Raw genomic sequence first — 16,351 nt, forward strand, 5'->3', positions numbered from 1 at the left:
AGAGATCCGAGAGCTGCAAAAGCAGACATCACGGCCGGAACACTCAGCGGTCGGACGTACTCGCGTTGCATCCATGGCTTTTGCGCTGACCAATCGACGGGAAATCGCAGGTCCCCTCGCAGCGCTGTATCTGCTGCGCGGCTCATGCGCATACATGAGCGCTTCCTGTACATCTCTCCCTCTCTATGACGTTTTGCGCGAGTTGATTCAGCACGACACGCATTCGTGCAACCTCGTCGAGCTCCAAGAAGGCGAGTCCAATGTCACGTTTCGCGCCGCCTCCTTCCTCGACGACTATATCTTTCGACCATTGTCGCTAGGCCGCACGAGCCTTTACGAATTCGTTATGACGTGGTTTCGCTGCAAGCAATCGAAGTCGACGGCAAGATCCGATATGTTTTTGATCGGCCAGCCACTCTATAGTACGCATCGCATAGGGCATCATCAACTCGAAGCGGTTCCAGTCATCACGGGTGCGCGCATGCCGTACGTGGACTCAAAAACACCTCTCGAGCTTGTTGTCAAACGTGCTCAGTGCGCATTGGTACGCTTCAAGCCATTTCATACCGTCCTGGATTTGGTCAGTGAACCGGCAAACGAGGCTGCATGGGTTGACGCATACTTTCAGTGGGAATCTACGCCGACGAGTTTCATTCGCAAAGTCATGGCGAACATGGATGATTACTACCATGCATCAACGTTAGCGCAGGAGGACGGAAAATCCGGTAGTAATCGCATAGATTATGAAGCTGATAGTGACGAGCTGATTGGGAGTCGCAACGATATTGATGGTGCCGTTGCCAACATGCAATGCGACAACGACACTTCCGTAGACGGCGGAAGAATCGACGATTTTTGCCATGTTTTCGCTGAAGACGATGCTGCTGACGGTGGAAGCCTGCCGGTTTTCCCGACTACGCGAACTGGTTCATTGCTGGCGAGTATTGTTCACCAAGGACTGCTGGGTCCGACAGCAGAAAGTGCAGCTCGCGCGGCAATTGATTTCGGCAATGATGAGCGCGAACCGGGTTTGTCAGTGGCAGAGTTGCAGGAATGGGTCAAGGATCCAATGAGCGACGAAGCTGAGTCTTCCTTGACCGGACTTCCATGCGGTGAACGGCGCGCCGACGTGATTGAGCTCATCCAGAGCGCGCTCAAGTCGGGCGGGAAGTGGTCTCCGCCAAACCAGCAGCATGGCTGCCCAACACCACCTCTGCGACCCTACCCTAGCATTAACGACGTCTCCACAGCATTCACGCTCAATCGACGTCAACATGTAGCGTTCTTGCTGATAGCAAGAGCACTGCTTCGGCGTTTCCAACAGCAAGAGCGTGCCAATATTCACAAGTCGGCTGACTATCGCGCTCACGACTTCGCGTCGCGACTACGAGACGACCAGCTACTCATGTTCCTCGGTGGGGCCGGTGGCACCGGCAAGAGTCGTGTCGTCGATGCCGTCAGTGCATTTTGCTCCGGTTGGCACCGCACCAACTCCCTTGTCAAAGCAGCATTGACTGGAAAGGCGGCCACGCTGATCAGTGGGCGAACGCTTGCAAGTTTTCTGGTACGGCTGGAACACGCCATAAAAATGAAAAAATTCGCGCCACTTGATCTGCTGCTCATCGACGAAGTGTCCATGATGAGCAAGGCTGAATGGGTCAAACTCGACAAGCTTCTCCGTCGATACATGCAGATCGAGAACATCCCGTTTGGTGGTATTCACGTCGTGTTGGTTGGTGACTTTTTGCAAATGCCGCCCGTAAAGTCAGACCCAATCTATCTAGACCCCATCGGCAAGGCAAAGCCGAACACGGTTGACGTCGGAGGGTTCGAGCTCTGGCGCAGGTTCACGGTGGTAATTATTCTTGACGAGTGCGTGCGCTTTCGTAACGACCCCGAATGGGGAGAGGGCTGCCGAAATGCGCGCCTAGGGCACTGGACCTCAGCGTTCGTCGACATGATCAACGCGCGCGTCGTGCGAGCCACACACGATCGTGATAACGTGCAGCATCTTCAGGATGAAACCGTGGCCTCTGTAGTTTTCGTCACACCGGAGAATTCGACGCGGTTGGCGATCAACAATGCGTTCATAAAGGAAACCGCAGCCAAGCTACCAAACGACGTATACCCTTTCCGCGTGGTCGCAAATTTCAAGGGCGCGCTTAACGGTCTCAGCCGGAGCGACCTCTGCTACGTGCTAAGTCTCCCAGATAACAGGTTCGGTAGGATGGCTCCATTCCTCGATCTAGTACAAGGAATGCCCATTCAGGTGACTCAAAATGTAGCCACATCCAAGGGTATAGCGAACGGCACGCTTGGAACGCTCGAGTACGTCCACTTCCCTGCGGGCACCCGTTATCGACTTGTTCGCGACGGCGCCACTTCCACGGTCGTCCAACTGCCAAGTCAGCCTCCAGACTACGCACTCATTCGCGTGCCGAGGCCACATGCTGCTCCGATTCGACCTGGGCATGACCCTGCGCTCTTTCCAGTGTTTTTTACAACGGAAGCGTACACGAAAGCCACTATCAAACTGATAACGGCTCCAGATGGGCAGCCGCGCTACGTCAAGGTACGTCCGCAGCAGTCCCCTTTGCACGCGCGTTTGGATCGACTGCATATAAAGTTCAAGGAGAAACACTGCAGTCCATGATTGTCATGGACTGGAAATCGACGCAGCCGCTGGTCAACAAACCAACACAAACATACTTGCTTGTCTCGTGGGTTACGACTCGCAACGGATTGATCGCACTTAAACCACTAACCCCGAAGCTTGTGGAGTGGTCGAAGCCGTCCGATCACGCACTCCGTGATGAAGAACGCCTCAACAGTCTCAGCAGCGCAACGTTGAGGGAATTTTACCTGCCACTGATCGCCGATGTGGAGGACCAATGCCGCAATCGAAACGATCCTCAAAGTCGAAATGAACCACAACAATCAGATAAGTAGCGATCACCTTTGCACGAACACAATTGTAAGCGAATGCAACCACACCATGTGCAATAAATCAATTCATAATGCTGTATGTCGAGCTCACCTGTACGGCTCCGCTATTGCGAGCTATCCATGGATCAAACAATCACTCCGCGACGCGCATCCTCGCGCTCCACCGTCAGGAGCCATACACAGCGTATCACATGACATCCTTCTCCACAACCACCCCTGTGCATGCCGCCTAGTCCGGCCCTCAAGACACGATCAGCAAATATTCCTGCAGACGTCACCCTCCATACCAGGCATATACACATTCACTCACCGCGTACGCATATCACCGAGCTACGGCGCCGGCCACCCGTCAGCTCCCGCACCCGCCGATTTCCCGTTCCGATCTGCTCTGTTCGGTGCCTGTTGCCTTCTCTTGAGAAATCCACTGCGTTGTTGCATGAATGATGAATGTAGCGACGTTGACCGTCGTAAGGTTGACCGAAGGTCGTACGGTCACAAACGGCCGCTGACCGTCGAAGGTTGACCGAAGGTCGTACGGTCACAAACGGCCCTAAGATAGTTCTTCGAACTAACGAAATAGTACTTCGAACTACGAATTAAAATACTCCAACTTCTTCACATGTCAACAACAGACGGTTGGTCATATCTTGGTAGTTGCATTTGCACAAACATGCTACTCCCCATTGCTTTTGATCATACGAACGAATACGCACACACGCCAACTTATACGGCATCCATGGCAGGTGTGGGCACTGCGGCTGCGGCAGCTTTAAAGTTGTTGCTGGAACTACTGCGTGGCACATTAGCTGATCCCCGATTTGACCCCGTCGATGAAGGAGGTGCGGACCCATTTACCGCGAGCATCTCGCGCCGCTTCTCTTCTACACGCTTGGCGCGGATCTTGGACACAATGTCGTCAACGTCGCCAGTCTTCAACGCCGCAAAGCTACTCTTCTTTTTCTTCAGTTTGAGTTGCTCCAGACGCTTCTTGGTCTCCTCCTCACGCCGGATCCTTCGCTCCTCAGCAATGCGTTTGCGCTCATTGTCACGATCAGCTGACTGAAGCACCTTGGCGAATGAATAGAAGATGGAGAAGAACGCATCGGGTCCACAGTCTGGACTCGACGGATCTTCGCCGTAGAACGACGCCGTCTCCTCAAAGCGCTTCGTCATGCTCTCTAAGCCCTCGGCGATTTGCTCGGAAGCTTTTTTCGCGCGGTCAGCGAAAGGCTTGACAACCTCCTGGAAGCGATCTGAGATCTTCTGCGGTTCCTCCTCAGAGTCTGCCACTGGATTAGGCTGCGGGTACTCCTTCTCTGGCAACTTCGCGTGCACTTCGAGTTCGTTGCAGATGAGATTCGCAGCCTTGCGTACTGCACTTTCGCCTGCCTTAAGCATCTGAGTGGTTACTCGACTTGCGCTCTCAATGGACGGAAGCCTCTTGTCAAACTCAAGGATCGCCGGGTCCTTAGCACGCAGAACCTTAGCAACGTAGTTGAGCAGGTTGAGCGAGTTATCAGCAGCCTTCACCTGATTCAGTTTGAGCAGAATGTTTAACCTGAAACCCTTCGCCCCGCCGCGAGCTGTGCCATCATTCAAAGCGTTTCCAAGAGACAAAACAACTCGGAAAATATCCTTGAGAGGCTCGCAATCGTGTAACTCACGACACGCGTTCGACACCGACTCCATTAACTTTCGCTGTTCCCCTACGTACGCGTCAAACTGCCATGTCGCATGAATCGCTTGCAACCGAGTGGTTAACCGGGGCACACAAATCATTTCGCGGAAGTACTGTTCTGCATCACCCAGTAGCTTCGGATCACCTGTGTAACCTCGTACAGCGTCCAGCTCCTCGTCCTCAGGGGCAAACTGAAGCAGTGCAGACACCCGCTCAACAGAAAGTAGATCCTTATCCACCAGCAGCACCGCATTCCGAAGCTTATAGTACGGCAGTCGGAACCGCGCTAGCATGATACCGATGTTGTTTGCTCGTTTTGCGTCGATCAAAGCTACACGAGTGGGTGCTCGCCGCTTCGTGGGCTTCTTTGCCTCGGTCTCCTTTGTTTTGGCAGGCTTGTTCACAAAAATGTCCGACAATTGGTCGACGAACTTGTCTAACACGTCCTTCTTGGGCTTCGGCTTCTGATTCTTTGCTCTTGCAGCAAACAGATCTGCGACGCTCGGAGGACCCGCAGACTCCTTAGTCTTGTTCTTCTTATCCTCTTCTCTCGCAAAACATTCCCAAATCGTACCAGTAGTTTCCTCGCTCTTGACCGCCTCCCAGTACAAGTTCCGGAGCTTAGGCTTCGGAGGTCCCGTCACAGCAGGTTTCACTGGTGCCTTCGGAGCTGTTCCAGACACATCCTCTGGAATCATCTTATCCGGCGTGTCTAAGACTTTCGGGTCCAATGACTCTGCGCTCATCTTGAGCTCCAGCTGTGGGCGTGGCATGCCCATCTTCAATAACTTAAAATACTTGACGTAGCTCGGGTGTTCGGATGCCATCACAACCTTCTTCCCGCTGCCAGCTTTAATTTCCTTCCCATCCTCGTCTACCAGTTTGTCAGGCGCATCAAGAAGGTCGCCATCCAAGCCCTCGGACGCTGCTTTAAGCTTAATGTGGGGTAGAGGCATCCCCATCTCTATCAGCTTAAAATACTTTGCAAACTTTTCGTGCTGCTTGACAGGAACACCCTTTGGAGCGACATCCTCGCCCTTCACCTCCTTGCCGTCCGCGCCAACCAACTTATCGGGCGTTTCCAGCAGGTTGGCGTCGAGACCCTCGGAAGAAGCTTTCAGCTTTACGTGCTCCATAGGCATTCCCATCTTGAGCAGCCTGAAAAACTTAGCAAACTTCTCGTGATCCTTCACAGGTGTTCCCTTGGCCTGCGTGGCTGGAGCCCCGTCCACCTTCTTTCCGTCTTCATCCACCAGTACATCAGGAGTAGACAGCAACTCTCCATCTAAGCCTTCAGCTGACGCCTTCAGTTTAATGTGCTCCATAGGCATTCTCATCTTCATCAGCTTGAAGAACTTGGCAAACTTCTCGTGATCCTTAACAGGAACTCCCTTTGCAGCAGCTCTCGCAGCTGCAACAAACTTGCTTCCATCTTCATTTACAAGCACGTCTGGCGTCGATAGAAGCCCACCGTCCAACCCCTCCGCCGACGCCTTCAGCTTGATGTGTTCTAGAGGCATCCCCATCTTCAATAACTTGAAAAACTTAGCAAACTTCTCATGCTCTTTCACAGGGATTCCCTGAGAACCTTGTTCCGACTGTCCAAGAACGAAAATCTTACCATCTTCATCCAGAAGCTGGTCAGGTTTGCTTAGCAACGACGCGTCAAGTCCTTCAGTCGATGCCTTCCGCTGAATATGCTCAAGAGGCATACCCATCTTCATTAGTTTGAAAAACTTGGCATACTTTTCATGATCCTTAACTGGGATGCCAGTGAAACCTGTGCCAGCTGCACCATCTTTCACTTCATTACCATCTTCATCAAGTAGAAGATCTGGTGTCTCCAAAACCGAGCTGTCAAGGCCCTCCGCCGACATTTTCAGCTCAATATGTGGCATCGGCATCCCCATCTTCTTGAGCTTAAAAAACTTTGTAAATTTTTCGTGTTCCTCAGCTCGCGTGCCCTTCTTCTCGTGAGGTTTCGTCAGCTGGATCACCTTATCTGGGGTCTCCAGAATTGACGGATCAAAGGTTTGACTTTCGCTGCTCATCTTAAGTTGCACGTGCTGCATAGGCATTCCCATCTTTAGGAGCTTGAAATACTTCACCAGCTCCGGGTGATCGTGTGCTGCCACACTCGAGGCAGCATCCTCCTCATCAGTTTCGTCAGCAGTAACGTCCGACAGCGCAAGATCCTCGTGGTCCCGGTCCTTATTCTCAATCAGAATGATCGGGCCCATGCGAAATTGAAACAAGGGGTCTCCGTCAGCACATTTCTGCAAGAACTGAGCATACCGGTCCCGCATTTTCAAAAGCGTCTTGCGGTCATCATACCCCAGCTCGAAATTGCGGACTTCCTCGACTGGAGCCAGCAAAGTAATCTGCTTCATGACCTTTTCAGACAGCGCCCACATTTCCTTTCCAATCACGCGATCGCCGGGAATAAAGAGCAACTGCTGTAGAATTGACAGAAAGCAAGCTTGGAGCTCGGGGTCGTTCGCCACACTGTCAAAGAGAGACTGGTACACACTATCCACCGAGGCCAGATCTGTGTGCTCATATATCGTGTCTTTACGATCGTCCTCCATGAACTGTTCGAACACATCGATCTGCTTCTCCATGTTGTCGAGTTGGTTCCGAAGTTGCGTCACCGAGCTGCTGATAATGCTATTGCTCCCATTCCCAAACCGCGGCCCAGCCTTGCTGTCCAGTGGAAGCGAAGAACGGACGATTGCTCCATCAGGAGAAAGCGTTCCTGGCTCCCGATCTATGGGCGAAGGAGGTGCGCTCTTGCTCGCTGAAAGACGGCCGCTTTGATCGTCGCCCTTGCTTATTGACGATCGGCGACCACCGAGAGTCTTCAAGGAGTCAAATCTACTCAGAGGGGTCCCAGGATCCTTACCACGCCCAGTTATAGGAGATAAAGAGGATCGAGAGCTCGAAACAGGCGAGGGGGTATTCCTTGCAATGTGCTTGTTCGTGAGGGGCGAAGGAGTCGCGGGGCCACCAGGCATTGGAGATGGAACTCCGTTGGACGTTTCTTCAGGCGAGACACCCACAGCGGAACTAGCGAGGGGGTACTTAGTGCGTTGTACAGCAAGAGATTTGGCACGAATCTCTTCGAAATAACCAGCCATCTTAAGCGCCATAAAGTCGGAGCGAATCGCCAGTCGATCTTCCAATCGGATGGCCTTATTCACGATAATATTCACAAAACTCAGCACGTCTTCCTTAAACACCAACGAGTACCGTGTCGACTTGAGCGCATCACGCAGACAACTGAAGCGAATAGCCTCGCCTTTGGTCTCTTTGTAATGGTCAAACGCCTCAATAACAGCAGAATGTCCAGCCGCACTATTGTAGCATACAATTCCAAGCAGCTGCAATGTATACTTCTTCACGTCACCATTCTCCGTGTGGAAACACAATGCTACGCGCTTGACAAGCCCCGGAGTGTTGGTAATCGCCTCCACTCCTGCGGTAAAATGCGTGAGTGACCGTAAGATTCGCAAGATCACCTCACACACGCGCGTAGCCTTCTCGTACTTGGAATTTTCAATGGGAAATGGAGACGGGTCTGGCAGCTTCATAGTAAGGTAGTCCAAGCCGAAATGTGCCAGGAAAGACTCTAACCAGTCCGTCGACACGATCGAGATCTTCGCCCGAAGAGCCTCGAGTTCCTTCAAGCCCTTGTTGTCCCATTTCAGCTCCACCAGATGCTCCGCAAACTTTTCCGCTTCCATTGCGTTCGATTTCGTGTTGTCTCCGTTTTCATTCTGCTGCGCGTACCACACGACGTGCCATTTGGTCTCCAGTGACTCAATACGAATCAATTCGTCCATCACATCTTCTGGTACTCCACGTTTGGACATTAATTCCCGATACATTTCGTCAACGGTGTCCCATTTGGGCGGCCGAGGAGGTTTCTCCTTCTCCTTGGGGGCAGCACCGCCTGTGGGTATCCTGGTGGCGAAAAAGTCACGAAAGTACTGCAATTTCTCATTGAAATTCGCATCCTGAACAGGATTTGACATGGAGATCGAGGACCGAAAGAAACTGTTGCGTCGTGGCTTAGACGACGTGGAGTGGCTGACGTCCTGTCTCTCGGGCTCGCGTCGAAACTCCATGGCGAGAGGCCAGGCCGCTGGGTCTTTCTGAAGCTGCATCGCGTGTTTAACGATCTGCTCGAATGGCATGTCGTCTATTGGCGTCTTGTGGATAATCTGCAGGATGTCGCCTACCTTGACGCGGCCCGTTGACTCGACGTATCCAGGTTTTTCGCCTTGTAGCGGACGAAAGCCCTTTACAACTGCGCCGCGCTGCGGTTTGTCCCGTTCAATGTGTCGCGCTCGCAGGTCCAGTCCCAGTGGCCCTGGGCTTGGCACTTCCACCCGGAACACAAGTGCGCGGTCGTTGGCATTGGGGTCACTACCGAAAAATGGGCTACTGCTGGTGATGGACATGGAGGACGGCGTGCTCGTGAGCGAGTTGGAGTTCATGAGATTGGGAGACTCACGCGGCGTGTTGCTGCCACCCAGCGATCCGCGACGCTTGCGCCACATCTACACAGCGCGCTGTTAAGGTTCTCTCTTGGCAGAGGGTCAGAAACCAGCCAAGTCCGTCACAGGTAGTTGGTCAGTGGAAGCACAGATCTAGTCCGGGCCCTCGTTCAGCTGGGGTTAGCTTTGTGCCTTGCAAGCGGGTCTAGTTAGAGCTGGCGGGCACTTAGCTTTCTAATTGAGCTTTGTGTGAAGGGAGCAGACGAGGGTCCATCCTTGTTTTACCAAAAATTTGAGTTCAATGTTCATTATTTGGACATGCAGATTTGGTTGGCTGATTCAGAATGAAAATATTGTTTTCTGTTAATGAAATGCCCACGATTGGCCAACTCAAAACGAAGCATAACAAGGTTTTTGTCTACCAGGAAGTAGCATTTAATACTACCAGTTTGAACGAACCTGTGAACCCACAGCAGCTGTTTGCTGACTATACTTCCTCCGCACTATCGAAGTTGCGGTGGCGAGTCCAGTCCTTCTAGCTTTCTCAACCCAGTTGCAGTCATGTGCATTCTGTGCTCGAGCGATCCCGTTGAAGATGATGTACGCAAGGATAACCCAGGCGCCTTCCACGTGGGAATGATGCAGGCTCCCGGTGCTGATCCCATGTGTACGTCCCGACGACGGTTTTTCCGCAGAGTCAGCTCCAGCTAACATGGCTCTTGTGTATTGGCAGGCTGCTTGGGCTCGTGCCTGTGCCCCTGCTGCGCGCAGATCATTATCCGACGCAAGGCGCTCAACTATGATATGACCAACTACACGTGCTGTCAGGGCTACATGGACGGCATCGTGCCGTGCGCGCGCTCCGGCCGTTGCGGCGAGTCCAGCTGTCCCAACGGCTGCCTGTGCCTTGAGGTCAGCCAGTCTGTGGTATCATTTTGTAGGAAAAAAAGTTGACTTTGGATGTTTTCTTTATGCTTTGCTGCTTGTCCAGGCGTTCTGCTGCAATGGTTGCGCCGTGTCGGCCACGCGCATGATGGTCATGGACCGCTACCGCCTGCAGCCGGACAAGTGGGACAACCGCATTATCGTACGTGGTGCTGGGGGGGGGGTTGCCTTGAGTCTTCACCGAGAGAGAGAGGGAGGGAGAGCTCTAAGTAACGGATGTGCTGCTGTTTTCGTTGTTGTGCTGTTCGTAGCGATGCAACAACTGCATTCAGCTGGCCAGCTGCATCTGCAGCCTTCTGTCCATATGCATTTCAGAGCTGGGTGACCTCGCGGATATCATGAATTGCATCGCGCAGTGCACGTATGCCACCACGCAGGGCTGCATGACTGCCCAGGTGAACGTTGAACTTCGGGAGCGCGAAAAGGCCTTCGAGGTGCAGGACGAGACCATGGACCGCGTTTAACCAGTTCGCACCTCCAGTCTTTGCTAGCGCTTTAGTACCGATGCCGGCGAGAGTTTTTCGGGGAAAGATTATTTTGCAGACATACCTATTGCGCGTAAGCTTGCTTCAAATACACTTCCATTCCTGGTGTGTTCAGTACAATGCCGATCTACATGTCATGTAAATCAGCAGTGGCTCATGAACTGGGCTATAATAGTGGTTACTAAGCTAATGGGACGGCGCTACTGCAACTTGGCAACGACAACACAGCAGCTCTTATAGCAACGCAACAGACCACATCGCCACAAGCAGAGCCACAGAGAGCAACATTAGCTATTGTACTGGCGAGATGAAATGCACCACCATTTTTTTGTTTTGCCCATAAATACAAAAGTAGCTATCGGATTAATGTCAGGAGACCCGCAATGGAAACAGGGTAGCAAAGAGATCACAGACAAACACATTTTGTTTTACTTTCTCGTCTTTTATTATTTTGGTGGAAGCTCAAACGTCGGGAAGTTGATGCTGATCATGCATGCACAGAGCATTTCTCGCGATATTTAATAAACGAAAAAGCCTAAAGTGACAAGCTTTACGCCAGAATGCAGCTTGGAGTGCAGCGCATCTGCATAAGTTAGTTTTAGCTACAGGAGCTGCGTAGGGATGGCTGGATGTCGTGTTAAACTCATCACCGACAACCCCACTTCCTTGAACGAAATGTGCATAGACATGGTTATTGTCGATTGTATTAAAAATTATAAAAATAAGTACCAAAACATCTGATATCATATGTCATGAACATAGCCTCGATTTTTTGGGCGGAACGAGATATTCAAGACGGATTATGACTACTTAAGAGAAGAAACCGTTATCTTTCCAGCAAAAAAGCTCATATAAATTGAGTAATTGGGTGAGGCAAAGTTTGGTGGTGCATTTCATCTCGCCAGTTCAATAAATAAAATACATTCGTGGCGTAATTTATAATAGATATATGACGGGAACCGGAAAAGTTTCTGGTCCCCTATTGTGAATTTCTTAGTAGATCGCAGTCGGCCGTTTTAAAAGAAGACAAGAATGAGCGAAGACGACATCAGCTACGCTACCCTTTTTAATGCGCGCTATTGCTAGTCATCCAACGCCTTCGGAGTATCTAGAGCTCACTGCAGCTAGCCGTGGTGAAGCGGAGACTCTTCAAACTCACCAGACCAAGCTTTGCCAAAAGCTGCTTCAGTCCCGGCTTCAGCAGATTGAACTAATGGAAGGAAAGCTTGAAAAATTGGCCAAGTACACGGCGAAGCTGCTAAATGCGCACGATGAGCTGTCTACATTGATCTCACTTGAAATGGAGGAAACCACCCGCATTGAAGCCGTGGCGGGGGCTCCTGTTCGCTGCTCAAAGTACGTCATGTCTTACTCGGTTGTGCTGGAGGAGTGTTGCAGTTCAATCTTTGACCACACGCAGCATTGAGAATATGAGGACCAGAACGGGGTTATTGAGTAAGAAGTTTACAATTAATTGGCTTCCGAAACACAACATGTTACATCTTAACAGTCGCCAGTAATTCCAGATCTGTGTCTTGGACCGCCTTCGCTACCTTGTTTGTTCTCGTGGTTACCTCGGGTTGCCTTAAGATCATCCACATAATGCGAAGACAAATAATAGTGACGTCATCATGGCTTACAGCACATCGGGAAAATTGCAAGCTATTTTTAAGCATCGTATACACTTGGATACACGGCAAGAAATTCCGTCGGGCTGTATCGGTCCGGAAAGCCACACAGTCTCCTCTACGATTGGATATGGCTCTTTTAGCATGGTGGAATCGTGCCAAACTCTTAAAAACGCGGCCACTACTGCATCGTAGGTGTGCTCAAGAGTGTCGTTGTATGACGTAGAGCACAGTGGTTTGTAGAAATACGGTGTGACTGTCGCCATCTCCGTCCGGTATGAAATATTGACAATAATCACACCCCAATGTATGTCGCTCAAATGAACAGGCAACCCAACGTACTTACAGCTCTCAATAGAAATTTCCGGTGGCCTCGGATAGCCCAATGACGGTGCGAATGAGTCCAAAGCATAGCAGCTACCAATCGATTCGCAAATACATCGAATTCCAAGGCGATAATCGTATCACTCAGCATACGATCTCGGGCAATCATGCCAGCCATTTTCTCCATTATGACCGTTCCCTCGCCATAATCAAGCCCAAAGATTGAGCTTAGACAAGCGCTTTCCAGTACACGCACGATGTCGTCCGCCAGTTGTTGATGTCTCCCGGGAACAAGTCATGCATTAGAGCAGCAGTTCCGGTCTCCTCGTCGAATATCTCCGGGTGTGCGGGGATCTTTTTCCACTTTGTCGATAACAGCCAGTTCACATCTGCCATCGATGAATTGTACTTCTTGACAATACTGAAGTACTCAACGATTCTGTAGACCCCACCACCAGCAACAACACAGAAAGCAACGCATACCCGTGAGCAACACACCCAGCAGCACAGAGCTCCAGCAACACATGAAACAACACATGAAAAGCACAAACCTAGTGAAGCGCGGGGTACCCACAGGAATGAAAGCTGTGGACCCCTCCAGATATTCAACATCTTGATGTACATTGAAGTACTTTGATCCTTGAGGTTTCTTCTTTTCGACCGCAACCACAGCGATCAATTTGATGACAAGGTTCTGAGGAATCACGAAATTGTAGTCATAGTCAACCGTACAAACTAATCCACGACAGCTGCGAGGAGTTCGGGCGCCCATGAAATCGTCATCCATGATCACAGGGTAGTTTCCGAGTATCTCGCTCACGTGATACGGGTCAGTCGTGTGGTTCCCCCATTCCAATAGTCGCGAAAATGACGGTACGTTTTTGTCCGGAAGCGCAATAGCAGCCAGTTTCTGGGGCCTTTCGTGCTTTACTAGCTTGCGCTGTGTCAGCTTCTTCCTCTTATTGTGTCGAGGCTTGGGATGAGGGATACGAAGAACTTCGAGTCCGCAGTTAGTGGTGGCTTTCGCTTCACTGCACTTCCTGGGTGCATGTGCAGCCGCTTTAGTTGGCTCATTGTGAGCTTCGAGACGCGTATCGTTTTGGTGGTCGGCCGACGGTTACGCTACTTGGACCTTCTGCTTTCCCGTGCTGATATTGACACGACAACTGACATGTGAAGCAGACACATTCAATGTTTGTGTTGCACTCGGTGCTGGTCCTTTTGTCATCGTAAATTTGTGTATGGCTTCATCACCCGTCTGAGGTGCATTTGGCGGTTTCATCTCCCCGATAAAATCCATCGTTTTAATAAGTTCTGTGGGCTCAATTTCCGATGCGGTGTCCTGCGTGAAGGTCTCCAAGGCGTTCTCCGTGGCGTTCTTCGTGACGGGGATACCCTTCGTGTAGCCGCGTGTCAGACTAACGTAATCAGGCGGGCGTAAGGTGGAGCGACGTCCTACACACACCAAATCAGTTTATATCCATCACGGCGTCATTTATAAGCCTAATTCCTGTGTTAGCGACCGACTGGGCGAGCGCCACACCCACTTGTTTCGACCCCCTCCTACTGGGAGCTCGCTTCTTCTCGTCCTTCTTCGCCATATCACCGTTGTATTTTTCTCCCGTTCCTGGAAATGTCGTACTTTGTCGACCACAAGATTTTCCAAATTTTTAGTCTAAGTGTTTGGCTTCAAATTCGCGGAAGATAAACTCGATGAATTACGGGACAACACAGCAAGCTGCTGCATTAGTCTAAACCATATATCGTGTAATTGTGGTAAAGCTGTAGTAACGACTCCGAACTGATGCCGTGCGTCGCCCGGGAAGCTCTGGATATTACATTCGAGCAAATTACAAAATTTATACAACGAAATATCTGACGATCACGTTAGACATAATCTACTGTGACCAGGGCTCAGTAGTAGTGGAAGTTCTGATTAGTACAGTAGTGATAGTGATGTATGCATAACTCGATCTAGAAAATATAGATTTGTAATGTGTTAGTAGTTTGCCTGACGGCGATATCACTATCACTACTATTTCCACTACTATTATCACTACTAACGAAACTGAAATGCTACTAAATACGATGCTTGCTCTTTTCCATGTGCTGTTGAGGCGAAGAATCAGCTGTCGTTGGCACGCTCGTTATCGGTCCTAGTGCGCTGACGACTCTTGACGAAAGATCCAGCCGATAAAACTTTTTCTTGAAAGGCAGTTGAAATACTACGGCCGAACCACACACGAGCTAGTTTTGCGACCAAAGGGAAGAACTTCTGCCCTGTCTCGACGTACCAGCGCCACACATCGACATGCTGGTATACATGTTGCACTTTCCATGCACGCTGACCGTGTTTATTTGGTCCGGTTAGTTTTGGTATCATCTTCTCCCACTCGTTCTTATCAGGAAGCAGCTTCTTCACCACATCCTCCCAGGCAACCCGATAGTTCAGCCACTCATCTAGCCCCTTAATCCCCGCGGCTAAGAACGCAGAGACATCATATCCAAAGGTTTCATAGTGGCTGTCGAGAATGTCGTTGTATGTCTTGTTGGATGGTAGCGTCATGTCTGGATCCCCCGTGAGAGTGTGTACCATTTCACGGAGCGCCGCAGCTGTCGAAGTATTGTATGGTAAGCCTAAGTACACATAAGTTTGTGCACTATATTCCACAGAGTTTCGTACGAGCTCGCTGGAGGAACATGTGCAATATCTTTTGGTACTCTATTCAGGACTTCGTGTTTATCCTCGAGCTCTTTTTCACCCTGTGCACGGTCGATTACGGTGGCTTGACTACATGTCAATTAGCAGCTGGGCGTAAGCTCCTCCATGTCAGCGTCCTCTCCGTTGAAGAGCTATTTCACGCACTTGGAGCTGCAGAACCTGCTCCCATTCAATGCTAGCATTACAGTAGCGTTTATGGAGCTCATTGCATCAAGTCACATCTTGCTGAGGTCAGTGTTCTTCGTGCGCAGCTCGTTACTGCACAAAAATTGACTAAGGCGACCGCACACACAACACGGGGGCGTTTCCGGCGCGTATTGCCTGCAGCATTCTACATTAGCACACCGCATCAGTTGTGGCTTTTGCTATGCGAATCTAGAAGTGGGGAGAAGGAAAAAGAGGGAGGCAGTTGCGTGCGAGCTTGAAGGACTTCAATGGGTTCACGGCTATAGTCGTTATATTAGTGCTATTATATCGCTACTAATCTCCATTTTATGTGTATAGCGCTACTAATGTGATTTGCTTAGTGCTATAGTAGAAGTAATATGCAAATTTTTACTGCTATCACTACTATTATCAATATGCTGGAGGCTACTACCGAACCCTGGTTGCAGGGTCAACTTAGGACGCTGACGCTGATCCCGTCTCCGCGTGCAACGGCAACTACGATGGCTCGAGTAACTCGACTTCAAAGGCCATCACGTGCTCCGAACCGTGGGCTTACGGCATCTCCTCGAGCGTTAAGAATGCGGTGGAAATGATCCAACCCTTCGGTTCTGACAAGTATATGGTAGCAAAAGCAGTGTCGTCTTGAAACGCCTTTGAAAGGGCTACGACTGGATTGATTCACTCCGCTTGGCTGGGTGCGCTCAGGGGATGCCTGAAAGGTGCAGTGGGTGAGAACCACTGGATGTACTCACTGATCCACGATTTTGAAACGCTACGCAGGCGTTTCCTCAACCAGGCATTTGTCAGACGCCTCTACAGATGATTGAGAGGTTGAAGAACGCCAAACGCAAGGAAGGAATGTCCGCCTATGTGTGGAGCGACTTAGTATCGAGTCTTTGTGACGCGGCAAAATGCACGTATCCGCAGATGTGATGCCAGTACTTCGTAGCGGGTCT

The 16,351-nt window shown here is 50.7% G+C and overlaps 2 protein-coding genes across 2 annotated transcripts; one reads left to right on the forward strand and one right to left on the reverse strand.

The window, feature by feature from the left end:
* Positions 1–3,585: 3,585 nt before the first annotated feature.
* Positions 3,586–9,432, reverse strand: PITG_04529 (formin-homology 2 domain-containing protein; the record flags this gene model as incomplete). Its single annotated transcript, XM_002905256.1, has 2 exons — positions 3,586–9,186; positions 9,409–9,432. The coding sequence occupies 2 exons, from the start codon at positions 9,430–9,432 to the stop codon at positions 3,670–3,672; spliced, it is 5,541 nt and encodes a 1,846-aa protein (XP_002905302.1).
* A 176-nt stretch (positions 9,433–9,608) lies between these two features.
* Positions 9,609–10,673, forward strand: PITG_04530 (uncharacterized protein; the record flags this gene model as incomplete). The annotated part of the gene is made up of 4 exons (XM_002905257.1): positions 9,609–9,790; positions 9,857–10,035; positions 10,115–10,210; positions 10,320–10,673. 4 exons carry the CDS (start codon positions 9,685–9,687, stop codon positions 10,530–10,532), a joined length of 594 nt encoding a protein of 197 aa, XP_002905303.1.
* Between the last annotated feature and the right edge of the window lie 5,678 nt (positions 10,674–16,351).

The sequence above is a fragment of the Phytophthora infestans genome, genomic scaffold (genome assembly GCF_000142945.1).
Source record: "Phytophthora infestans T30-4 supercont1.6 genomic scaffold, whole genome shotgun sequence".
Lineage (NCBI taxonomy): Eukaryota > Oomycota > Peronosporomycetes > Peronosporales > Peronosporaceae > Phytophthora > Phytophthora infestans.